Raw genomic sequence first — 16,968 nt, 5'->3', positions numbered from 1 at the left:
CTATATTCGTGTGCTGGATGTCAACGCTTATTAACATCCTGCAAACAGATCAAAGGGTGACTGAAGGATGTTACCGTTCCGGAAATAAAGGTACAGGTCGTAGAGAAGGGTTGAGCTTGTTTTGTGCATCACTTGGCCCTTGGCTCCTTCTAGTGGCCTTCCCCGGGCACTACAATCCTAATGACCTAAACCCTTCTTACCTACTTGAAGTTCTCAATGAACTTTATTTAGCCATGTGCCCAGACACAGCTAACTTGCCTGAGCAGCAGCAACACCTTTCAGTAAGACACACACAGACAGACTTCAGTGATATTGGTCTGCCTCTTAATTTTTCAGGCTTGTGGTGGGTTCAGGCTTCTTCTAGACCAGAGAAAACTTTTCATCAGAACTCGCAGAGAGCTCATGAAGGACAAATACAAGAAGCTTCACACATGAAAACAGTGCTGGCAGAGTTGGTACTCATGGCAGTTGCTGGCAGTGCTGGCCTTTCTACCTCTTAATTGCTTGATGCAATTAAGTCTCCAATTCAAAACGTCAAACTGAGAGAACACACAGAACACGAGTTTGTGTTCTTTTATGGTTTTAGTATTTTCTTCTGCAAATTGTGCTCTGCAGGATACACACACACACAAATCCCATACTCCCTAAAAGCGTTGTGCTCCTATAAAGCAGAACTCCATCTAGTATGTATTACAAATTATGTCCATAAGAACTGCTTAACTGGCAACCTGGTATGAAGATTATCTTCAGTATATGAGTCAGCTGGTTATCTGCATAGCTATACAGCTCTCCTCACTTCATTCTTTATGTACAGGGAAAGAACAGCAAAGTTCTGGAGAACAAAGTTTTGTACAGACCTAAGCATAGCACATCCACCTTCTATAAATGTGCCAACTTGAGCAGCAATAGCACATTTCAGATACTTACTCTTACAGTATGGGTGCTAAACAAGAGTCACAATAGTCATTAGAAGCAAAGGGAATCTGATGACACAGTGATAGAGGAGAGTTGTGAAAGAACTGACGAAACAAGTCATTCCCGTGTTTATAACCACTCAGATTTTATTTTACAGTATATTTGTGACATTTTATGTTACTATAACCAAAGACCAGGGTTGTTTACAAATATAATGGCTGCCATTTGATGTAAACAATTAAAAAGTGCCTCTAAATATTAAAATTTTACATCATGATTTTCTTTTATTAAATTGAATTACTTTTTGTGCCATCAGGTTTAAGTGGAGAAGAACTAAGTTAAGCAAAAATAGTTTTCAGAAGTTAAATGTAGAAACTGAGAAGCCTGAATAAGATTTCAAAAGACCACTCCCCTCATCACTGTAAAAAGGAAGAAAGCCAATTTGTTCACTGAAGTTACAATGAAGAGTCAATCAAGTCCATTTTTATTAAGGCTTCTTTACATATTATTGAATCCCATCATGCCTTTCATATTCCCAGCAGCACCTTGTTGAAATTGTCTCATCATTGACTGCAATCCTGCCATGCCACCTGCAGAAAATAAGTGAGAACATGGATGTGTTAATTAACTCTGAAGAACAGCTATCTTGCTTCTGAGGCCTCATTACAGCACACACAAGTGGCAAAGCTCAAGACTGTCAAGTCAGTTCTAAATGGCTATCAAAAATGGACAACTGAGTAATTCAAGTACAAAAATTCAAAACAAATTTACATAGTGATAAAATTGCAAAGCTAAAAACCAAACTAGAGGCCAGGATTGTGGTTAAAATACTACTTCTCGGTCTGTGATGCTACACAGTTTGGATGTATTTGAAAACACAGTCCAAGCTTTTAAAACAAGTTACAATCTGATGAAAAGGTTTATTTGTTGAAGAAAACTAAAGGAAGACCCTTCTGGTGAACATTTTCCCTGCCAGTATGTTCCCATTTGCTGGGAATAAGGTCTGCAAAGCGCCAGGCTTCATGGTAAGTTTTACTATGACCCAAAGAAAAAAACCTTGAAGGAATGACCATTATGCGTTAGTAAAATTCCAGTCTGGGAGTTTTTATTTAAAGCTGCTCTTGTCAAATTTAATTATTTAAGGCAAAGCTTAAAAGGGAAGGAAAGTTTAGAAATTGATTTGTTTTACCATGAGCGTGTTTCAAGTTATCGCATCAGACACCACTCTAAATGCTCAGTCTGAGTGCTGAAGAGACTATATTAAGCACTGCTAAGTACAAAGTATTCATGACCTGTGGACTACACTTTCTGGTTCTTCTTAGATAGCCCAGAAACATGCAATACTGACATATAATGCACACATTCTCATTTCACCTTACATTTCAAGTTCTTTCACTGTAATTGGTAGCCTGTGTTGAAATTATAAAAAGCCAACACATACCCATATGATGAAGAACTCTTGGATCCATCATCTTTGCCATCTGCTGGTTCAGTTTGGCCAACTGTGATGGGTTTACATTCTTTGACATATCACCACCTAACAAAACAAAACAAAAAAATATTTGTAAGACAATGGATTAATATATGGGGCTACAACAGTATTTTACCTGCTAATTTTAGATTCAAACCCATGCAATGCCTTGAGTCAAACCCTACTACATCAGCCACTTAGAAGTACTTTAAAGATCAGTCCTTGCACCCCCCATAACAGACTGAAATGTCAGTATTGTACTAGTAACAAAGTCTACACTGATAAAGCAAAAAACACAGTATTTTTCACTGCTAAGTTACAGTGTCATGAAAAACAGTTCAGCTTTTACCAGTTACATAAAAGATTTCAAACATCATGAGCTACAGCTTACTTTCTTCTCTTTCAACATCCAATTGACATTTGCACACTTCCTCTGTATTTAGCCATCAACTGATCTCCCCACTGAGTTAATAAATGTGTTTGCTTGGTGGTTTTTTGTTTGTTTTTGTTTGTTTATTTGTTTTGGTTTGGTTTTTTTTTTTTTGTTTGGTTTTTACCTTTGAAAAGCCCTTTGATGCCTCCCATCTTTTTCACCATCTGTGCAAACTTAGTGTATTGGGTCAAAAGCTCCTGAACATCTCTTGTAGAAACACCTGAACCTCTTGCTACTCTTTGGATTCTTCCTGGCTGCTTACTGAATACTTTGGCACCATCTGTACTGTCGAGTTCTACAATTAAAGCATGGGGAAAAAAAAAAAAATCATTCAGTTACTGACGTTAAAACCTGTTATATGTGGCAGCAAACTTGTTCTCATTCTCAGGTATTTAGTCTTGAGCCAGAGAATTAAAAAAAAAAAAAAAATAGTTTCAGAAGTGACAATACAGAATTTTATATAGAGAGAATCCCTAGGATATTACAGTACTGAAAAGCTGTTATGTTCATGTGTTAATCATCATGATAGAAAAAGGCACCTGAATAAATCACCCACTCAACACACTTGGTCTTAAACCATATGAATGGGTATTGCACAAGGGTAAGAGCATACTTCTCCTGCAAGTTATGGGTAGATTAGAAACATACCTTGAATTCCAGAGACCAGTCACCAAGGAAATTTGCAGGTGAGTGGGAAGAAAGATAGCAATGACAGATGAAAGCTGAATGTGGCTTTAATTTGCAAGCATTGTGTTAGTAATTTAAGTAGCAGTTACAGTATGAAAAATACTGTAATACATCTTTTGCAATAGAATGCTTCAAAATTCCATCTATTCTACACAAGCCAGAGCAGCAACAGGCAATTGTCAAGCTACCTCTACATAATTACTTATTCAGAGAGTTTGAGACACTTGTACCCTTTGACATTCTAAGAGTGAGAAAGCTCCTCATCGTTTTCCATCACTGTGGATGCTGCCCGATGTCCAACTGGTTTCCAAAAGGTCTCTGTCACTAAGTTTGTTCAACAATGGCAAGAAAAAATAGCAGCTGAAGTTCATTTTACCTTGGTCATTCATGCTGTCCATTATAGTCATCAATTTCTTTAGCCTTGCCATTGATTCCTGTTCATTGCCTTTACTCATGAAGTCAGTTCCGAAACCAGGGATCATACCCTTGATTTAAAAATGGGGGAGAAAAAGTTGTCAGAAGAGGCAAAGCTAGCTTAATTAAGCATCCAGAAATATGAACAGCACGTTTTATTTCAGTAGTCACATACTGCAGTAGGCAAATCACTTCACTTTTGAAAATGCAAACAGAGATTCTAAAACCAGTTTTAACTTGACAGCACGAGTTTATCAAAAATAAATGAAAGTCTGATAAAATTATTTTTGATAACTAACCAAGATCTGACTGAATGGTCCCATTTTCATGATGTTTTGGAATTGTTCATACATATCTCTTAGTGTAAATTGACCTGAAGTACAACAAAAAAGAATATTAGCAGAAATCACACTGGTATTTCAGTCTAACTGTTCTTTCTCACTTATTTCTATTTACCAGGTAAACACTACACTGCATAGATAAGTAGATAAACAAATCTCTTCTCTATTAACATGGCTAAACCATTTTAGATGGCACACAGTTAAAAAGTTAAGCAAGTTCTCCTGCAGTTATAGGCAAGTCCAACAGACTTTTCACCCAAAAAATCATACCTCCATTTACTTCCCTGCCACATTTATTAAAGAAGGAGTTCTTTGCTACATACAAGTTACTTGTACACATAACACAAAGTATTTCAGTGGTTGTTGACATCTCAGAGAACCTGCCATGATTAGGCCACAGTAAGACACTCACTATCCAGGCCTTGGAAATAGCTTACCATGTTTGAGCTTTTCTATGAGTGCTTCATTATCATCCAGTTTCAACTCATTTACTTTATCTATCAATCCTTCAATATCACCCATACCTGGAAAAGAAAGAAACAAACAAACCAGCTCTGAAGTTAGCATTAAAAAAAAAAAAAAAAAAAAGAGAGTCACATTTTGACTATTATCCAATTCAAAGTGTCTTATAAGTACAAATGTACATAGTACATACCAAGAAGTTTGCTGATGAAAGGCTGTGTTTTAAAGGGTTCAAAGTCATCTATGTGTTCTCCAGTTCCAATAAAAATAATAGGGCTCTTTGTGGCAGCAACTCTGCAGTAAGACACATTTCATGAAATAGCCTCTCAAAAACCACCCACCCTTTTGTACCACCTATCAGCTAGGCATCACTAACACAATGCATCCTCTCCAAAGTATTTTTCTTACCCCTTCAACTATTCATGTAAAAACATCCAGCATTTAGGATGAGAATCTGGGAGTAACTAACAAGATGTTTCTCTGATTAGTACTTTGTAAAATACAAACCCTGCTTTGAAAATTCAGCAGAAATAGAAGTTGCTTATTTTTATTGCTGAGTTTAAAAAACTTGAGAGGAAAGAACAAGAAGTCATCTTAACTATGTCTAATATGAAGAAGTCAGATAAAGACAGGCATTGATTACTTTTTCCTTAAGGTACCCTTCTACAACTTCAGACTTCATAAAAATCAGAATGTTTTCACCAATCAACTGCTGGCACTAGCTTTTAGATGAACTCAGCTTCTGGTCTACAGAGTATAGAATAAACAGAGCAGACCTAAGCATGTGACAATTGCAACAAGCTTTCAGTATTTCCATTTTACTCTGAAGTTTAGTTTTCCCTCATCATGCTATAAATAACAGTAAAATAAATGTGGAAGCTTAAGAACTCTAACACTTAAGATCAAAGTCAGACAGTGATTTACCAAGTTGGTGTCAGTTAACTTTGACTGTTTTCACAAATCATTTCAGATTCATACAAGCTGTACCATTCAAATGTGGCTGGAGACTAGTCTGACATGCCAGCATGTAAGTCATATCAGATAATATGTAACATTTTTCTAGTCAGTAGAGGCTGTCAAGGTACAGCACATGGAAGTCCATGAAGAGAACCTGAAAAACTATGACTGCAAACATTTTTCACTGAATTGCTAGACACTGGCAATCCAGAAGCTTGATTTGCATTGCAGTATTAAGGCTGCTGGACATGTCTAGAATTTTTTCCCCCTTCTAGAAAAAATATTGGGTATTAAGTGAGAAGTAAAATTTTTCAGGTAAGCTGTAGCTATTAAGTCCAAATTTGTATTTTTGGTAAAGTATATCACAATACTTACGCACTGAGAGCTCCACCTCCTTTGGCATGTCCATCAAGTTTAGTAACAATAACAGAAGCTACATCTACTTTGTCTTTGAAGGCTTTAGCTTGAGCTTCACAAGCTTGGCCAATGGAAGCATCCATCACATAAACAATGTTATCTGGTTGCTAGAAATCAGTAGTAATAATAAATAAATAAAATAATAAGAATAAGTAGTAATTTCCTGCTTTCTACAACAGTGTTTGTGCATTATGTTCAGTAGCAGAACTTACTCTAGTAACAGGACGTAAGGACTGTGCAGTTTAAAACAGAATGACCATTTGAAAACTGATGCTGTATTTCGGACTTACTTACAACACAGAATACTAAGAATTTAATAGGTTTACAGTTATTTCTTAAGTAAACTAATTAGCAATTAGCCAACAACCAATTCACAGCTAACAATATCTTCCATTTGGTTCTACAGTAAGACATCCATTCCACCCACTGAAAACAAGTTAGCCAATAGCAGGAGTTGCAGGAAGTGTCATACTGCCAGGCAAGACCACAACCAAATAGCCAGACTTTTTAAACACATACAAGAAGCACCAGCTTCATTTACAGACCAAAGTTACCTAAACAGCTTCTGTTTCAGGTCAATTATTTGTGAAAATCTAGCACATAACTAGAGGAAACCAGATCAGAGTAGTTCTTTTATCTGGTTTCTCAATGCAAAGATCCTGAAAAATAAAATGTTAAAGCAGTTATGTGCAAGTATCATAGAACGGTTTGGGTTGGAAGGGACCTTAAAGATCATCTAGTTCCAACCCCACCTGCCATAGGCAAGGACACCTTCCACTAGGCTAGCTTTCTCAAAGGCCCTGTCCAACTTGGCCTTGAACACTTCCAGGGAACATGCACAACCTCCCTGGACAGCCTGTTTCAGTCTCAGCACCCTCACTGTAACAAATTTCTTCCTAATATCCAGTCTAAATCTACTCTCTTCCAGCTTAAAGCAAATAATAAGCACGTGTCTTAGAACCCAATGCATTAATAGACAAAATAGTACACGATACTTCAAGTTAACAGCCTTACACATCTGCTTACAAATTAATGTCTGGGCGTGTGATCTGCATTTTATGCCAGCTACTCAGTTCCAGCAAAAATCATTTGCTCTTTAGTTGCCCAACTCCATCAGCTTGCATGGCTGGAGTAATGAACAGCACAGATACTGTTAATGGAGCTGGGATTTTCAGCTTGAAATTAGAGTTAAAACTGACACAGAACTATCAAGCAGTGATCATTCAGCCCTATTTTATTCACATCCATTCGTAATTTCTAATTATAGATATATAATTATACATGTAACCTAATTTTATATATACACACACACACACACACACACACACACATATACATATATATATAAAACCTAGGAGTGAAAGCACTGACACATTCCAGAGGAGTGAAAGCCACACAGAAAATTAGGAGATAAATGAACTGTAGTCCAATTACTGTAAGAGAAGCTTCGTGAAGCTACTCACTATGGCATTAGCAACTTGTAACATCTCTTCGAACAAAGAGTCCTCCTGTTTGTGACGTCCACTTGTATCAACAATTATTATTTCAAAGTTTTCATTCTTAAATTTCTCAACACCTTCTGAGGCAATAATTACAGGATCCATTTCTGTATAACTGATCACAAGGAGAAACGTATCTATTATTACACACGTAATAATAATTCTTTTTTCCCCCCAAGAAACCAAACTCAAACTTTCATCACTTGAATGTAAACTTAACTGTAAATCTCGAATCACCTCTTCTATCAAGCAAAGATTGATTAAAAATATGCCTTCCTAAGCCCTCTGTCCTTAGTATTCAGTGAACTGAAGCACAAAGGACTCTAACCTGCTGGAGATCGCACTAAGTTCTACTAGCCCTTCTCTGAAATAATATTTAACTAAGCACCTAGAGAGCACAGCTTCACCAAACCTTTGGGGAAAGCTATTTACTGCTTTATAAAACCTATTTTTGGTTCAATGCTGCCCCTACTTGACAAAAAAATTAAGGGTCCAATCTACAAAGATACTTCCTGAAAATCTCAATGTGTCTGGCAAAGGCCTTTAACTGCTATACAAAAAGAATGTTCTAAGGAATTATCCCAGGTGCCTTATCTCTTCTTACACTATCCCTACCCGCTACTACTGGCAGGCTGTGTACTGATTTAGGCAGAATTTTCATCTGATCAAAGAAAATTTTATAATAAAATCTATGCCATTAGGCAATACTGAATGGGGCTTAGTGTGAGATGTTCAGTAAGGAGCACTACATGATTGGAGTTGAATCATTCTCCAAAGTGATTCTGAAAGATGCTTACCTCCCATAAAAGGGAATTCTTGCTTTTGTGGCATTCTGCTTTAACTGGTCAAAAGCACCTGTAAGACAGGTATAATCAAAGGACTATGTTAAAAATGTCTGTAAGTATTACAGATAAAGAACCACATCATTGAACACTGTATTACCTGCTCTGTATGTGTCTGCACATATCAAACATGTCTTCCAACCTTTCCTTTGATAGAAATAGGCTAACTGTGAAAAGAAATCCAAAACAAGTAGTTAGACCAAAATTCCACTAGAAAGCAAGACACTGAGTAACAGCATAAATCACTGAAGTACACATGGGACACAAAGTCAGTCCAGACCCCTGAGTAACACTGCACAGGTATCAAATGTTAGCATCTGTTAGTTGGCAAAGTATGTCTTACAAGGAATTATTAACGGCGAGATGAAAACAGCTGCTTGTCTGTGCCTCTGATTTCAGTTTCCTGAGCTAGGAAGGACTATAAACAATTCCAGTTTCCATTTTATTAATTTCTGGATTCTGCCTACTGTTAGAACTACAGATAGGACTAGCTTTTAGAAACAAAACCACCCCAAGCAGTAGATACTTAAGTCCTGTAACATCTACAACTTGAACACTTTTGTTTCTGTAGTTCCAGAGGAACAAAGACAAGTTTTAAAGTGATGGATGGAATCCTTAGCTTCTTGCAAGATTCAGCTTCACTGGTACAATGCATATTCTCAAAGCATTTGACTGACCTAAAACAAACTTCCAAAACATAGGTTTGCCTACAGAAGGACTAGGAAAGTCTTAAGAAATAAGCAGTGATATATTTGATATTGCCTACGTGTGACTCTCAGAATCAAATGGCTAAGAAGAGCAACAAAGATCTATCATAGGGTAAATTTTCTTCCCAGAAACAATCATAAATGGCTTAAGGGTCAATTCAGAGCATTCTTTTTTTAGCCTTAATAATACAAATCCAAATTTCCACAATGAGTTTGGGACTGGAAGAGGTTTCGTTTTCACACCAACCATTCATATTTAATTGAGATACCTAACACTGAAGCCAACTTCTGGTTGCCCTAAACAGGCAATGGAACAAGAAAGGGTCCATGCACAGTACTAAGTCTTAAACCCAGAAAGCAAAGCATAGAACTCATCTTTATTACCTATAATATTCTTTCCTCAAGAACTTACTTTAAAAGAAAGTCTTAAAGGAAGTCCTACAAGCCATAAATTACCTCAAAATAGTATTACTTTGGACATCCATCTCATCTCAGAACCTCCTATGCAAAACTATACAGTAATGATTATTTTCCTAGTAATTCAAACAGCACAGATTAACAAGCAAATCCTACCAAAGGAGTGCAATCACCACCACCTCCTCTGAGAAAAAAACAAACACACACAAACAGATTCAATGCAAGTTACCTTTGAACAAGTTGTTGTTTTACCACTTCCTTGCAAACCAACAAACATTATAATATTCTGCTTTCCTTTGGTAGGTGTCCATGCCTTGACACCAGGATCTACAAGCTAAAGAATAAAGCATAATATAAGTTGCAGAACTGAAGTTCAGAAGCAGACAACAGTCACTGTCATGCTAGGTCTCTATAGTTTTATATTCAGTAGAACAAACCCATTTCTGCATATTCTAGTCTTAATTTGGTTTAGATGCTTGCTGATTTACAGCAAACAGCAACAGCACGTGCAAGTTATCTATAGTTTGCAGCGTTACAGAATCACAGAATTGTTAGGGTTGGAAGGGACCTCAAGGATCATCTGCATAATAATTCTGCAGCAGTGTTAATTTCTTTCTAACATCAATACCAAAGTCAGGGTGGGAGGGCATGAGTATAACAACCAACACAGAAACATGACCTCTGCCCCACCATCGCTGCTCAAGATGGACCTCTTGCGGTGAGAATCCTACAGTACAGAAATGTGTCTATGGTTACTGCCTCACTTCTCCAGGAGAAGGTACCTCTGTTCCAGAGAGCCATCATATGGGTGGACACAGACTACAGAACAAAAGGCTATATACTGTTAGCTGGAAAAGGGACAGAACAGCAGGGGGAGTAAAGAAATTCTTCATGAACTGCTGGATTGTTACTTAAGACTTTTCCAAAGGCTTAAGTAGTTTGAATAATCTTCAATTGGATAGCAAAGGCATGTTTCTGGGGCAACTAAAGATACTCCAGAAGCTTATAGTACTTTACTGTTATTTCACCTTTAAATTGAAAACAAAAAGTAACAACAGCTGAACTTGAAGCCTAAACTGAAGTTAGCCTGAGACACGCCCAGATGTTAGTTTCAATCAGAAAAATGCTACTGTCTGCAATAGTAAGAAACCTTACAACAGAAAACCTAACTGCAGGTACCTCACGATCTTAAAGCTTAGCTTGCTACTACACAGCCCAAGCTGTACCAGAAAGGTGATGTAATACACAATTTTGAATTCCTACCTTAACAAGTTCCTTAAAGACAGCATGCTGAATCATTTTTCTTTTATTAAGGCCAGATGCCATTTCCTCAAGATCAATTGCAGACCTGAGTTTAGGAAAACCATGAAACACTAACATAAGTTAAGAATCACTTTAACCTAGTAACAAATGAAGTCCTTGCAAATGGAACAGCACTCTCATTTGCTTTGAGTTTTCAGATACGATATAATTAAGAGACATGCATTGGGGATACTAGTTCTGTATGGAGGACAAAAAACAGGTTTCTGAAACACATCTTTCAGACTGGCATCTACTTGAAATACTCATCTGAACATATCCAAGTGAACAGCACTGATCATCTACACAGATCAATTTATATCCACCACAGAACATGGAGGTGAGCTGTCTAGGAAGGAACAAAACTTTCTATACCATTTAGTGGATGACAGGAACAGTTTGTTTTAAACTACTGTAACAGTAATAACAAACCAGATTATTTTGGCAGATTCTTTTGATGGAACCAGCTACACATGTAGTTCAAACAGTACTTTCCTGTTAAACTGGGTGTATCTAATAAACCCATAAGAAGTCAGAAGTTGCTTATTCTTTTGTAACCTCAAATTACAACTTTTACAAACATTAGAAGTTAAATGTATTTTCGTTATTCCACTTACTTGACATTTTCTCTGAGCTGCTTCACAAGTTTAATGTTAACATCAGCTTCCAGTAATGCTGTACATACTTCTTTTAACATAGCATTTAAAACCTTTGGAGCATAAAAGAAAAATGGTTTTACAATATACAGTATTGCCTAGGCCAGCATTAGTTCCAAATAAGAATCTTAAAGTGCATCTAAGATACAAGCAAGGCTTTTACAATCAAATGCATGCAATCCTATCATTATATTGACTGCCACAAAACAGTCTATGTATTTGCTCCTCTGTACATGCAATTTAATTTTGAAAGCCTAATACTGGAAAAGAAGAGTTCTTGATCTGTAATTTGCACACTATAAATAACAGAGAACACTTTCTATTCCATGAAGGACAACAGCAGCTTGCAAGGCAGCAAGATTTCTTAAACTCCCTGTAGGTACTCTTAGAAACAGCTATAAAAGAAATCCACAAACCAATCTCCTAACAAAGCATAATCTCTGTACATGAAAGTATTCCATAAATGCAAGATGGACACTGCTATCTACATTCTCAGCATAAGCTGCACTGTTGCTCTGGGGTATACCTTCTAAGCAAATGAGTGCCTCAGAACTACTAAACTGCGTTCCTGTGACTTTTCATAGTGAAAAGTCCTGAACAAAAAGCTTTTCTGAAAGTAGCACCTGCATATACGGTCTCATTCGCACAGCTTGAGCTCTTTCAGGAGAAAAGCTTCTAATGCTGAAAAAATTAATTTGGCTATACTTGACTCACTTCTCTCCCAGCTTAAGATTTATTAAGACCTTTCCTCTATGCACAAGTTCCAGTCCTACAGGTCTTTATAAGCCTACCCTAGTTAATTTAAGCCACCTGCCTGCATATCTGAAAAGTGTTTCTAGCCATTTATTTACTTAGAGGCACTTCTGAACCATCACATCGGTTAGTTTTCCATCTTGCTTTTCAGTCTGTATAATAGCAAACACTTACATATAATTTCAACTCTTAATTAAGAAAAAAAGACAAAACACCCTATACCAAGTCCAACGGTTTCCAGAACCACACACTGTGTTGGCTTGAATATAAAGGCAGCAAATATAAAACATCCCTCACGCTTCCAACAGTAAATAAAAGCTATTTGTTCTTCCACACTTCAGCTTTCAGCAGCCTAGTACACATCTCCATAGCCTAGCTGCAGGCACACACATAAATCAGAGCAGTCTGCATAGTCTCATGGCCTACCTTCCATCCAAACTGAGGCATATATTGCCTCCTCCAGTGCCACCACCTCAGAACACTAATCATAGAATCTGTCAGGGTTGGAAGGGACCACAAGGATCAGCCAGTTCCAATCCCTGCTGGGCAGGGACACCTCACACTACATCAGGCTGGCCAGAGCCTCATCCAGCCTGGCCTTAAACACCTTCAGGGATGGGGCCCCAACCACCTCCCTGGGCAACCCATTCCAGGCTCTCACCACTCTCATGGGGAAGAACTTCTTCCTCATGTCCAGCCTGAACCTCCCCACTTCCAGCTTTATTCCATTCCCCCTAGTCCTATCACTACCTGATATCCTAAAAAGTCCCTCCCCAGCTTTCTTGTAGGCCCCCTTCAGATACTGGTAGGCCACAATAAAGTCACCTCAGAGCCTTCTTTTCTCCACAAGTACAGCCATCAGGGTTGGAAATCCCCTAGCTAGGATTTTTACTTGAAGGAAGAAACAATCCTCAGGTTAACACCTACCTACTTCAAGCTTCTCATCAGCCTTTGAAAACTTTCTCAGAACTTTGCTTTCTGAATGTTAGTGCTGCCACACATGCACACCCACATACCTCTTCATTGATAATCGTAGCATTGCTCAGCGAGCGCAATGCTGAAGTTATTTTTCTTCCAAGATCTGCTAGAACCATTTTGGCGGCTTCAAGTACAACTCAGAAGAATCTGGAAAACAAAAATTATATTTAAAACTAGTTGAAACTATGCCTTCACAAATTAATTACTACAGTATTTTCCGGGTTAAGAAACCTGCTTTGCAGGTTTCCTTCCAGAAAGCACACAAGTTTTAGAGTTATTTTTAGGAAATATTGGCCTGAAGTTCATTTTAGTTTATCCTGATGGCCTACTTAAAAAACAGAGGTTTCAGGTGGCAATTAGGAAGCATTGCACTCGGCAATATTTTGCATTGAATACAGCATGAAAAAAAAAAAAGAGTCCAGACAGAATGCTGCTTTTTATCTTATCAGCAGTAGTATGTTATATGAAAGAATAAAATCAAGCAGAACAGCCTAGAAGCTCCACAACCTGCAAGGCATTATGAGCAGTAGCAAAATATTTTGCTAGCAAAACTGAACATTATTTATTGGTTCTATTTTATCTTACACTAAATCAAAATCAATTTCTCATTTTCAGGACTCCTCCCCCCACCCCCCTCCTCAAATGAGTAAAGAAAACAGACAAGAAAGGCTGGTCCATTTAATAAAACAAAGAATACATCATTGGCTACACTCTTGGGTTACTGAAGAGATAGATCCTACCTGGGTAAGACAGAAGCTCATTATATACACACTGGGATTTATTAACTGCACAGATCCCAAAAAGCAAGTCTTACCATACGTTTATAAATAAAGACAAAGATATATTCTAAAGGAGATAAAACAAATCACTCATGTAAGCCAATCTCCTGACTGCTTTGCATAATTGTAAAGAAGTTGGCAGATTAAAAAGAAAGAAAGAAACAACAAAAAAACCTCACGCTACAGTAAAACCAACTGCCAGTCCAATTCCTTCAACACTGAGAGTGCAAAGCAGAACAAAATCTCCAGATGTTTTAGGAGTCTAAGCACAGGACTAAGGTGTAAGAAATACTTCAAATATATTTATACATTTTAATGTACACTGTATGTAGAGATAATTCCAAAGTGACATACATCACCATGTCATCTTGATATTTCATTGAAACAAAACAAAAAACAACTCAGGCTGTGGTTCCTAAGGAAGGCTGCCAGGAAAATATTTGCAGACCAGAACACCAACAGACATAGATGTACATGTGATTTTGCTGGAAGAGGACTTCTACATAACAACCAAAACTCCAAGCTCTCCTTATGAGGCACACAAGTCACATTCTTGCAGAATAATTCTGAAAAGGCATTATCATGACCCCTTCATCTACCAAAAGTTTCAGTAAAACAGATGTTCAAAATGTTTTTCAAGCTCGTTTTCCACAAAAACCACAGTAACACAAAACAATACCTTTAAAAATAGCATTGCATTTAGTAAGCTTTGAGCTGCTAAAACTGCAGCCAATGAGAAAACTTAACCAGAATGCTTGGATATAAGACCTAAGAATTTGATAGAATAACAAATGCACAGCAGCAGGTGAATGCTCAATATGTAAAATTAATTTCCAGAGCTCTATAGGTCTCCAAATACAATGTTTTAATTATGTCTTAGCCAATGTTTCCACTGCAAAACTTCAAAAGTTTCTTCCAGCAGCCTTACAATAAGAATACCATATATAATATGCTAAATGGGACGAGTTTGAACATTTTAGTATCAACTGCTTTCTCTAGCACATTAAGTATTTATAAGCCATCAAAATTACTAAGGAATAACAAGTACAGAAATATAACTTTTCCCATACAGTTCATCAAAGCTGTGAGCCACACAACATGAAAAAAAAAAAAAGTCAGTTTTAGCAAGTAGCCAACTTGGGCTGGCAGGTAGCCAGAAGGGCATTAACAGTAACTGCACTGCAGAATACATATATGCTGCATTCAGAGCATCTCCAGCCCTGGCAGATCTTTTTAGATTTGATGCAGTACTCCACGAATACACCAAACAGATTTAAATCTGGCAGGGTCCCACAGTAAGCAAGCCAGGCTCTATCAAGCAGGCCCCGGGCTGAGCAAGGCCATGAGCTCTGCGCAGCCCGAGCTGCCTTTAGCAGAGAACAGCCTGGGCACATCCACACTGAGCTCCCAAGTTATCATTCAACTGCACAGAGTCCAAATACTTCTTCACTTGCTGCTGAAAAGCTGGCATTCCAGGAATAAAGGGGCTGGAGAAATAGTGAGGCTTTTATTCATCTGCAGAAAAGATCAGTGAAACAACCCTGAAGAGATGAACTGCCTATCCATCTAGTGTAAACCCCTAACCAGCATTCATCTAGCTACACTAGCAGTATTTTTTTAATGCACAAAATTTTAAGATGATAACAACTTTAACATTTATCAGCCGTTTAAATCACTGTTTTGTAACAGCTGTTTAAAAAAGCAAGAAGCAAAGAGGTTACGATAAAGTTACACTAAATATAAATAGATATGTTGAGATCCACGGAAAATCTAACACCACTCGACTACAACTTACTAGTCTCTACCTTCTAAAATTATCTGACAGACGGACAGGAAGGCACCCTCCGAGCCACAGCATTGACTGGCTATCCTGCTTATGGCCTGACACCCATGTTTGGATGGAAAAAGGGAAAAACACACTGGAGGCAGGTACCCGGCCCTGACTTTCCCCCGTGCGCTGGCCACAGCCAACGGCCAGGCACCGGGCTAGGCAAGTACTTTATCGGTTGCACGGACAGTCGGGGCTTCCCCTGTCTCTCAGAGCCGGGAGAGCAACGCCAAACAGCAGTTCAGAAGATCGGTGTTCCCTGCCTGGCCCAGACGCCGCCCCGCACTCGGACTGCCAGAGGACAGTCCCGCCGCCCGTTCCCGGGGACCGACAGGGCCCAGGGGGCTGCCCACGCCACTGCAGCACCAATGGGGTTGGCCCGACGGCGCCCGGCCGGCCCTGAGAAACCGCCGCCAGTCACGGCAGCAGCCTAAGGACTCACCAGGAGCGGGGCGCGGGGCCCGCGGCCGAAGCCCAGCCCACCGCGGCGAGGCCGCCCAGTGCTCCGCAGCCGCTACCGGCAACCGCGAGACGCCACCGGCAACCACCACCCACCGAGCAGAGAAACGTCACCACTCGCCCTCAACCGCAGGCCCTAGCTCGCTTCCGTTTCCGGGACGCGCTCACCAGCTGCCTCGTTAAGGGGGCCCCTCGGAAAATGGCTTGCCCGCGCCGAGCACCGACAGGAACTATGCCGCGCCAGCTTAAGGACGGGCAGCGCGGCGCCAGCAGGGTAAAGGGGAGGGCTTCCCCAACGGACGTGCGCACCAAACAGGGAAGAGGCACCAGGCGCCGTGCCAGCGGGAAGCCGAGCAGATGGACCATGCGCAAACGGAGGGCTTGTAGCGTTCCGATTGGGCAGAGCGTGAACCCCTTCCTCCGGGCGGTGGCGGCCTTCCGCACGCGCAGTAGTGCGTGGGTGTGCGCAGCTCTCTCGCGGAGGGCGAGGCTGCCTGCTGGCACCCTCCTCCCGCGGCACGTGCGCGCGTCGGAAGGCGGTGGGCGACCCGCGCAGGCGCGGCGCGAGGGCCGCCCAGTCCATGTAACGTCAGGCGGCGGCACCCCCCGGCGACGGCACGGTGCGATGGAGGTGGAGGCGGTGCGGCGCGAGGG

At 39.7% G+C, this 16,968-nt stretch overlaps 1 protein-coding gene across 2 annotated transcripts; it reads right to left on the bottom strand.

Annotated features, from left to right (window-relative positions):
- Positions 1–1,044: 1,044 nt before the first annotated feature.
- On the bottom strand, positions 1,045–16,504 carry SRP54 (signal recognition particle 54). Of its 2 annotated transcripts, XM_054400760.1 has the most exons (16): positions 16,483–16,504; positions 13,287–13,395; positions 11,479–11,570; positions 10,826–10,910; positions 9,792–9,896; positions 8,539–8,605; positions 8,394–8,451; positions 7,561–7,711; positions 6,056–6,204; positions 4,917–5,017; positions 4,699–4,785; positions 4,220–4,293; positions 3,883–3,991; positions 2,944–3,114; positions 2,357–2,452; positions 1,045–1,505 (listed from the first exon to the last, which is right to left on the bottom strand). In XM_054400760.1, exons 2-16 carry the CDS (start codon positions 13,362–13,364, stop codon positions 1,414–1,416), a joined length of 1,515 nt encoding a protein of 504 aa, XP_054256735.1. In that variant the 5' UTR covers positions 13,365–13,395; positions 16,483–16,504; the 3' UTR covers positions 1,045–1,413. The 2 variants fall into 2 exon arrangements, with proteins under 2 accessions (XP_054256735.1, XP_054256736.1); XM_054400761.1 differs by lacking the exons at positions 11,479–11,570; positions 16,483–16,504 and having other exon boundaries at positions 13,287–13,349.
- Positions 16,505–16,968: the final 464 nt, after the last annotated feature.

Source organism: Indicator indicator, chromosome 4 (assembly GCF_027791375.1).
Source record: "Indicator indicator isolate 239-I01 chromosome 4, UM_Iind_1.1, whole genome shotgun sequence".
Lineage (NCBI taxonomy): Eukaryota > Metazoa > Chordata > Aves > Piciformes > Indicatoridae > Indicator > Indicator indicator.
This window is presented reverse-complemented; position numbering and strand designations above follow the sequence as displayed.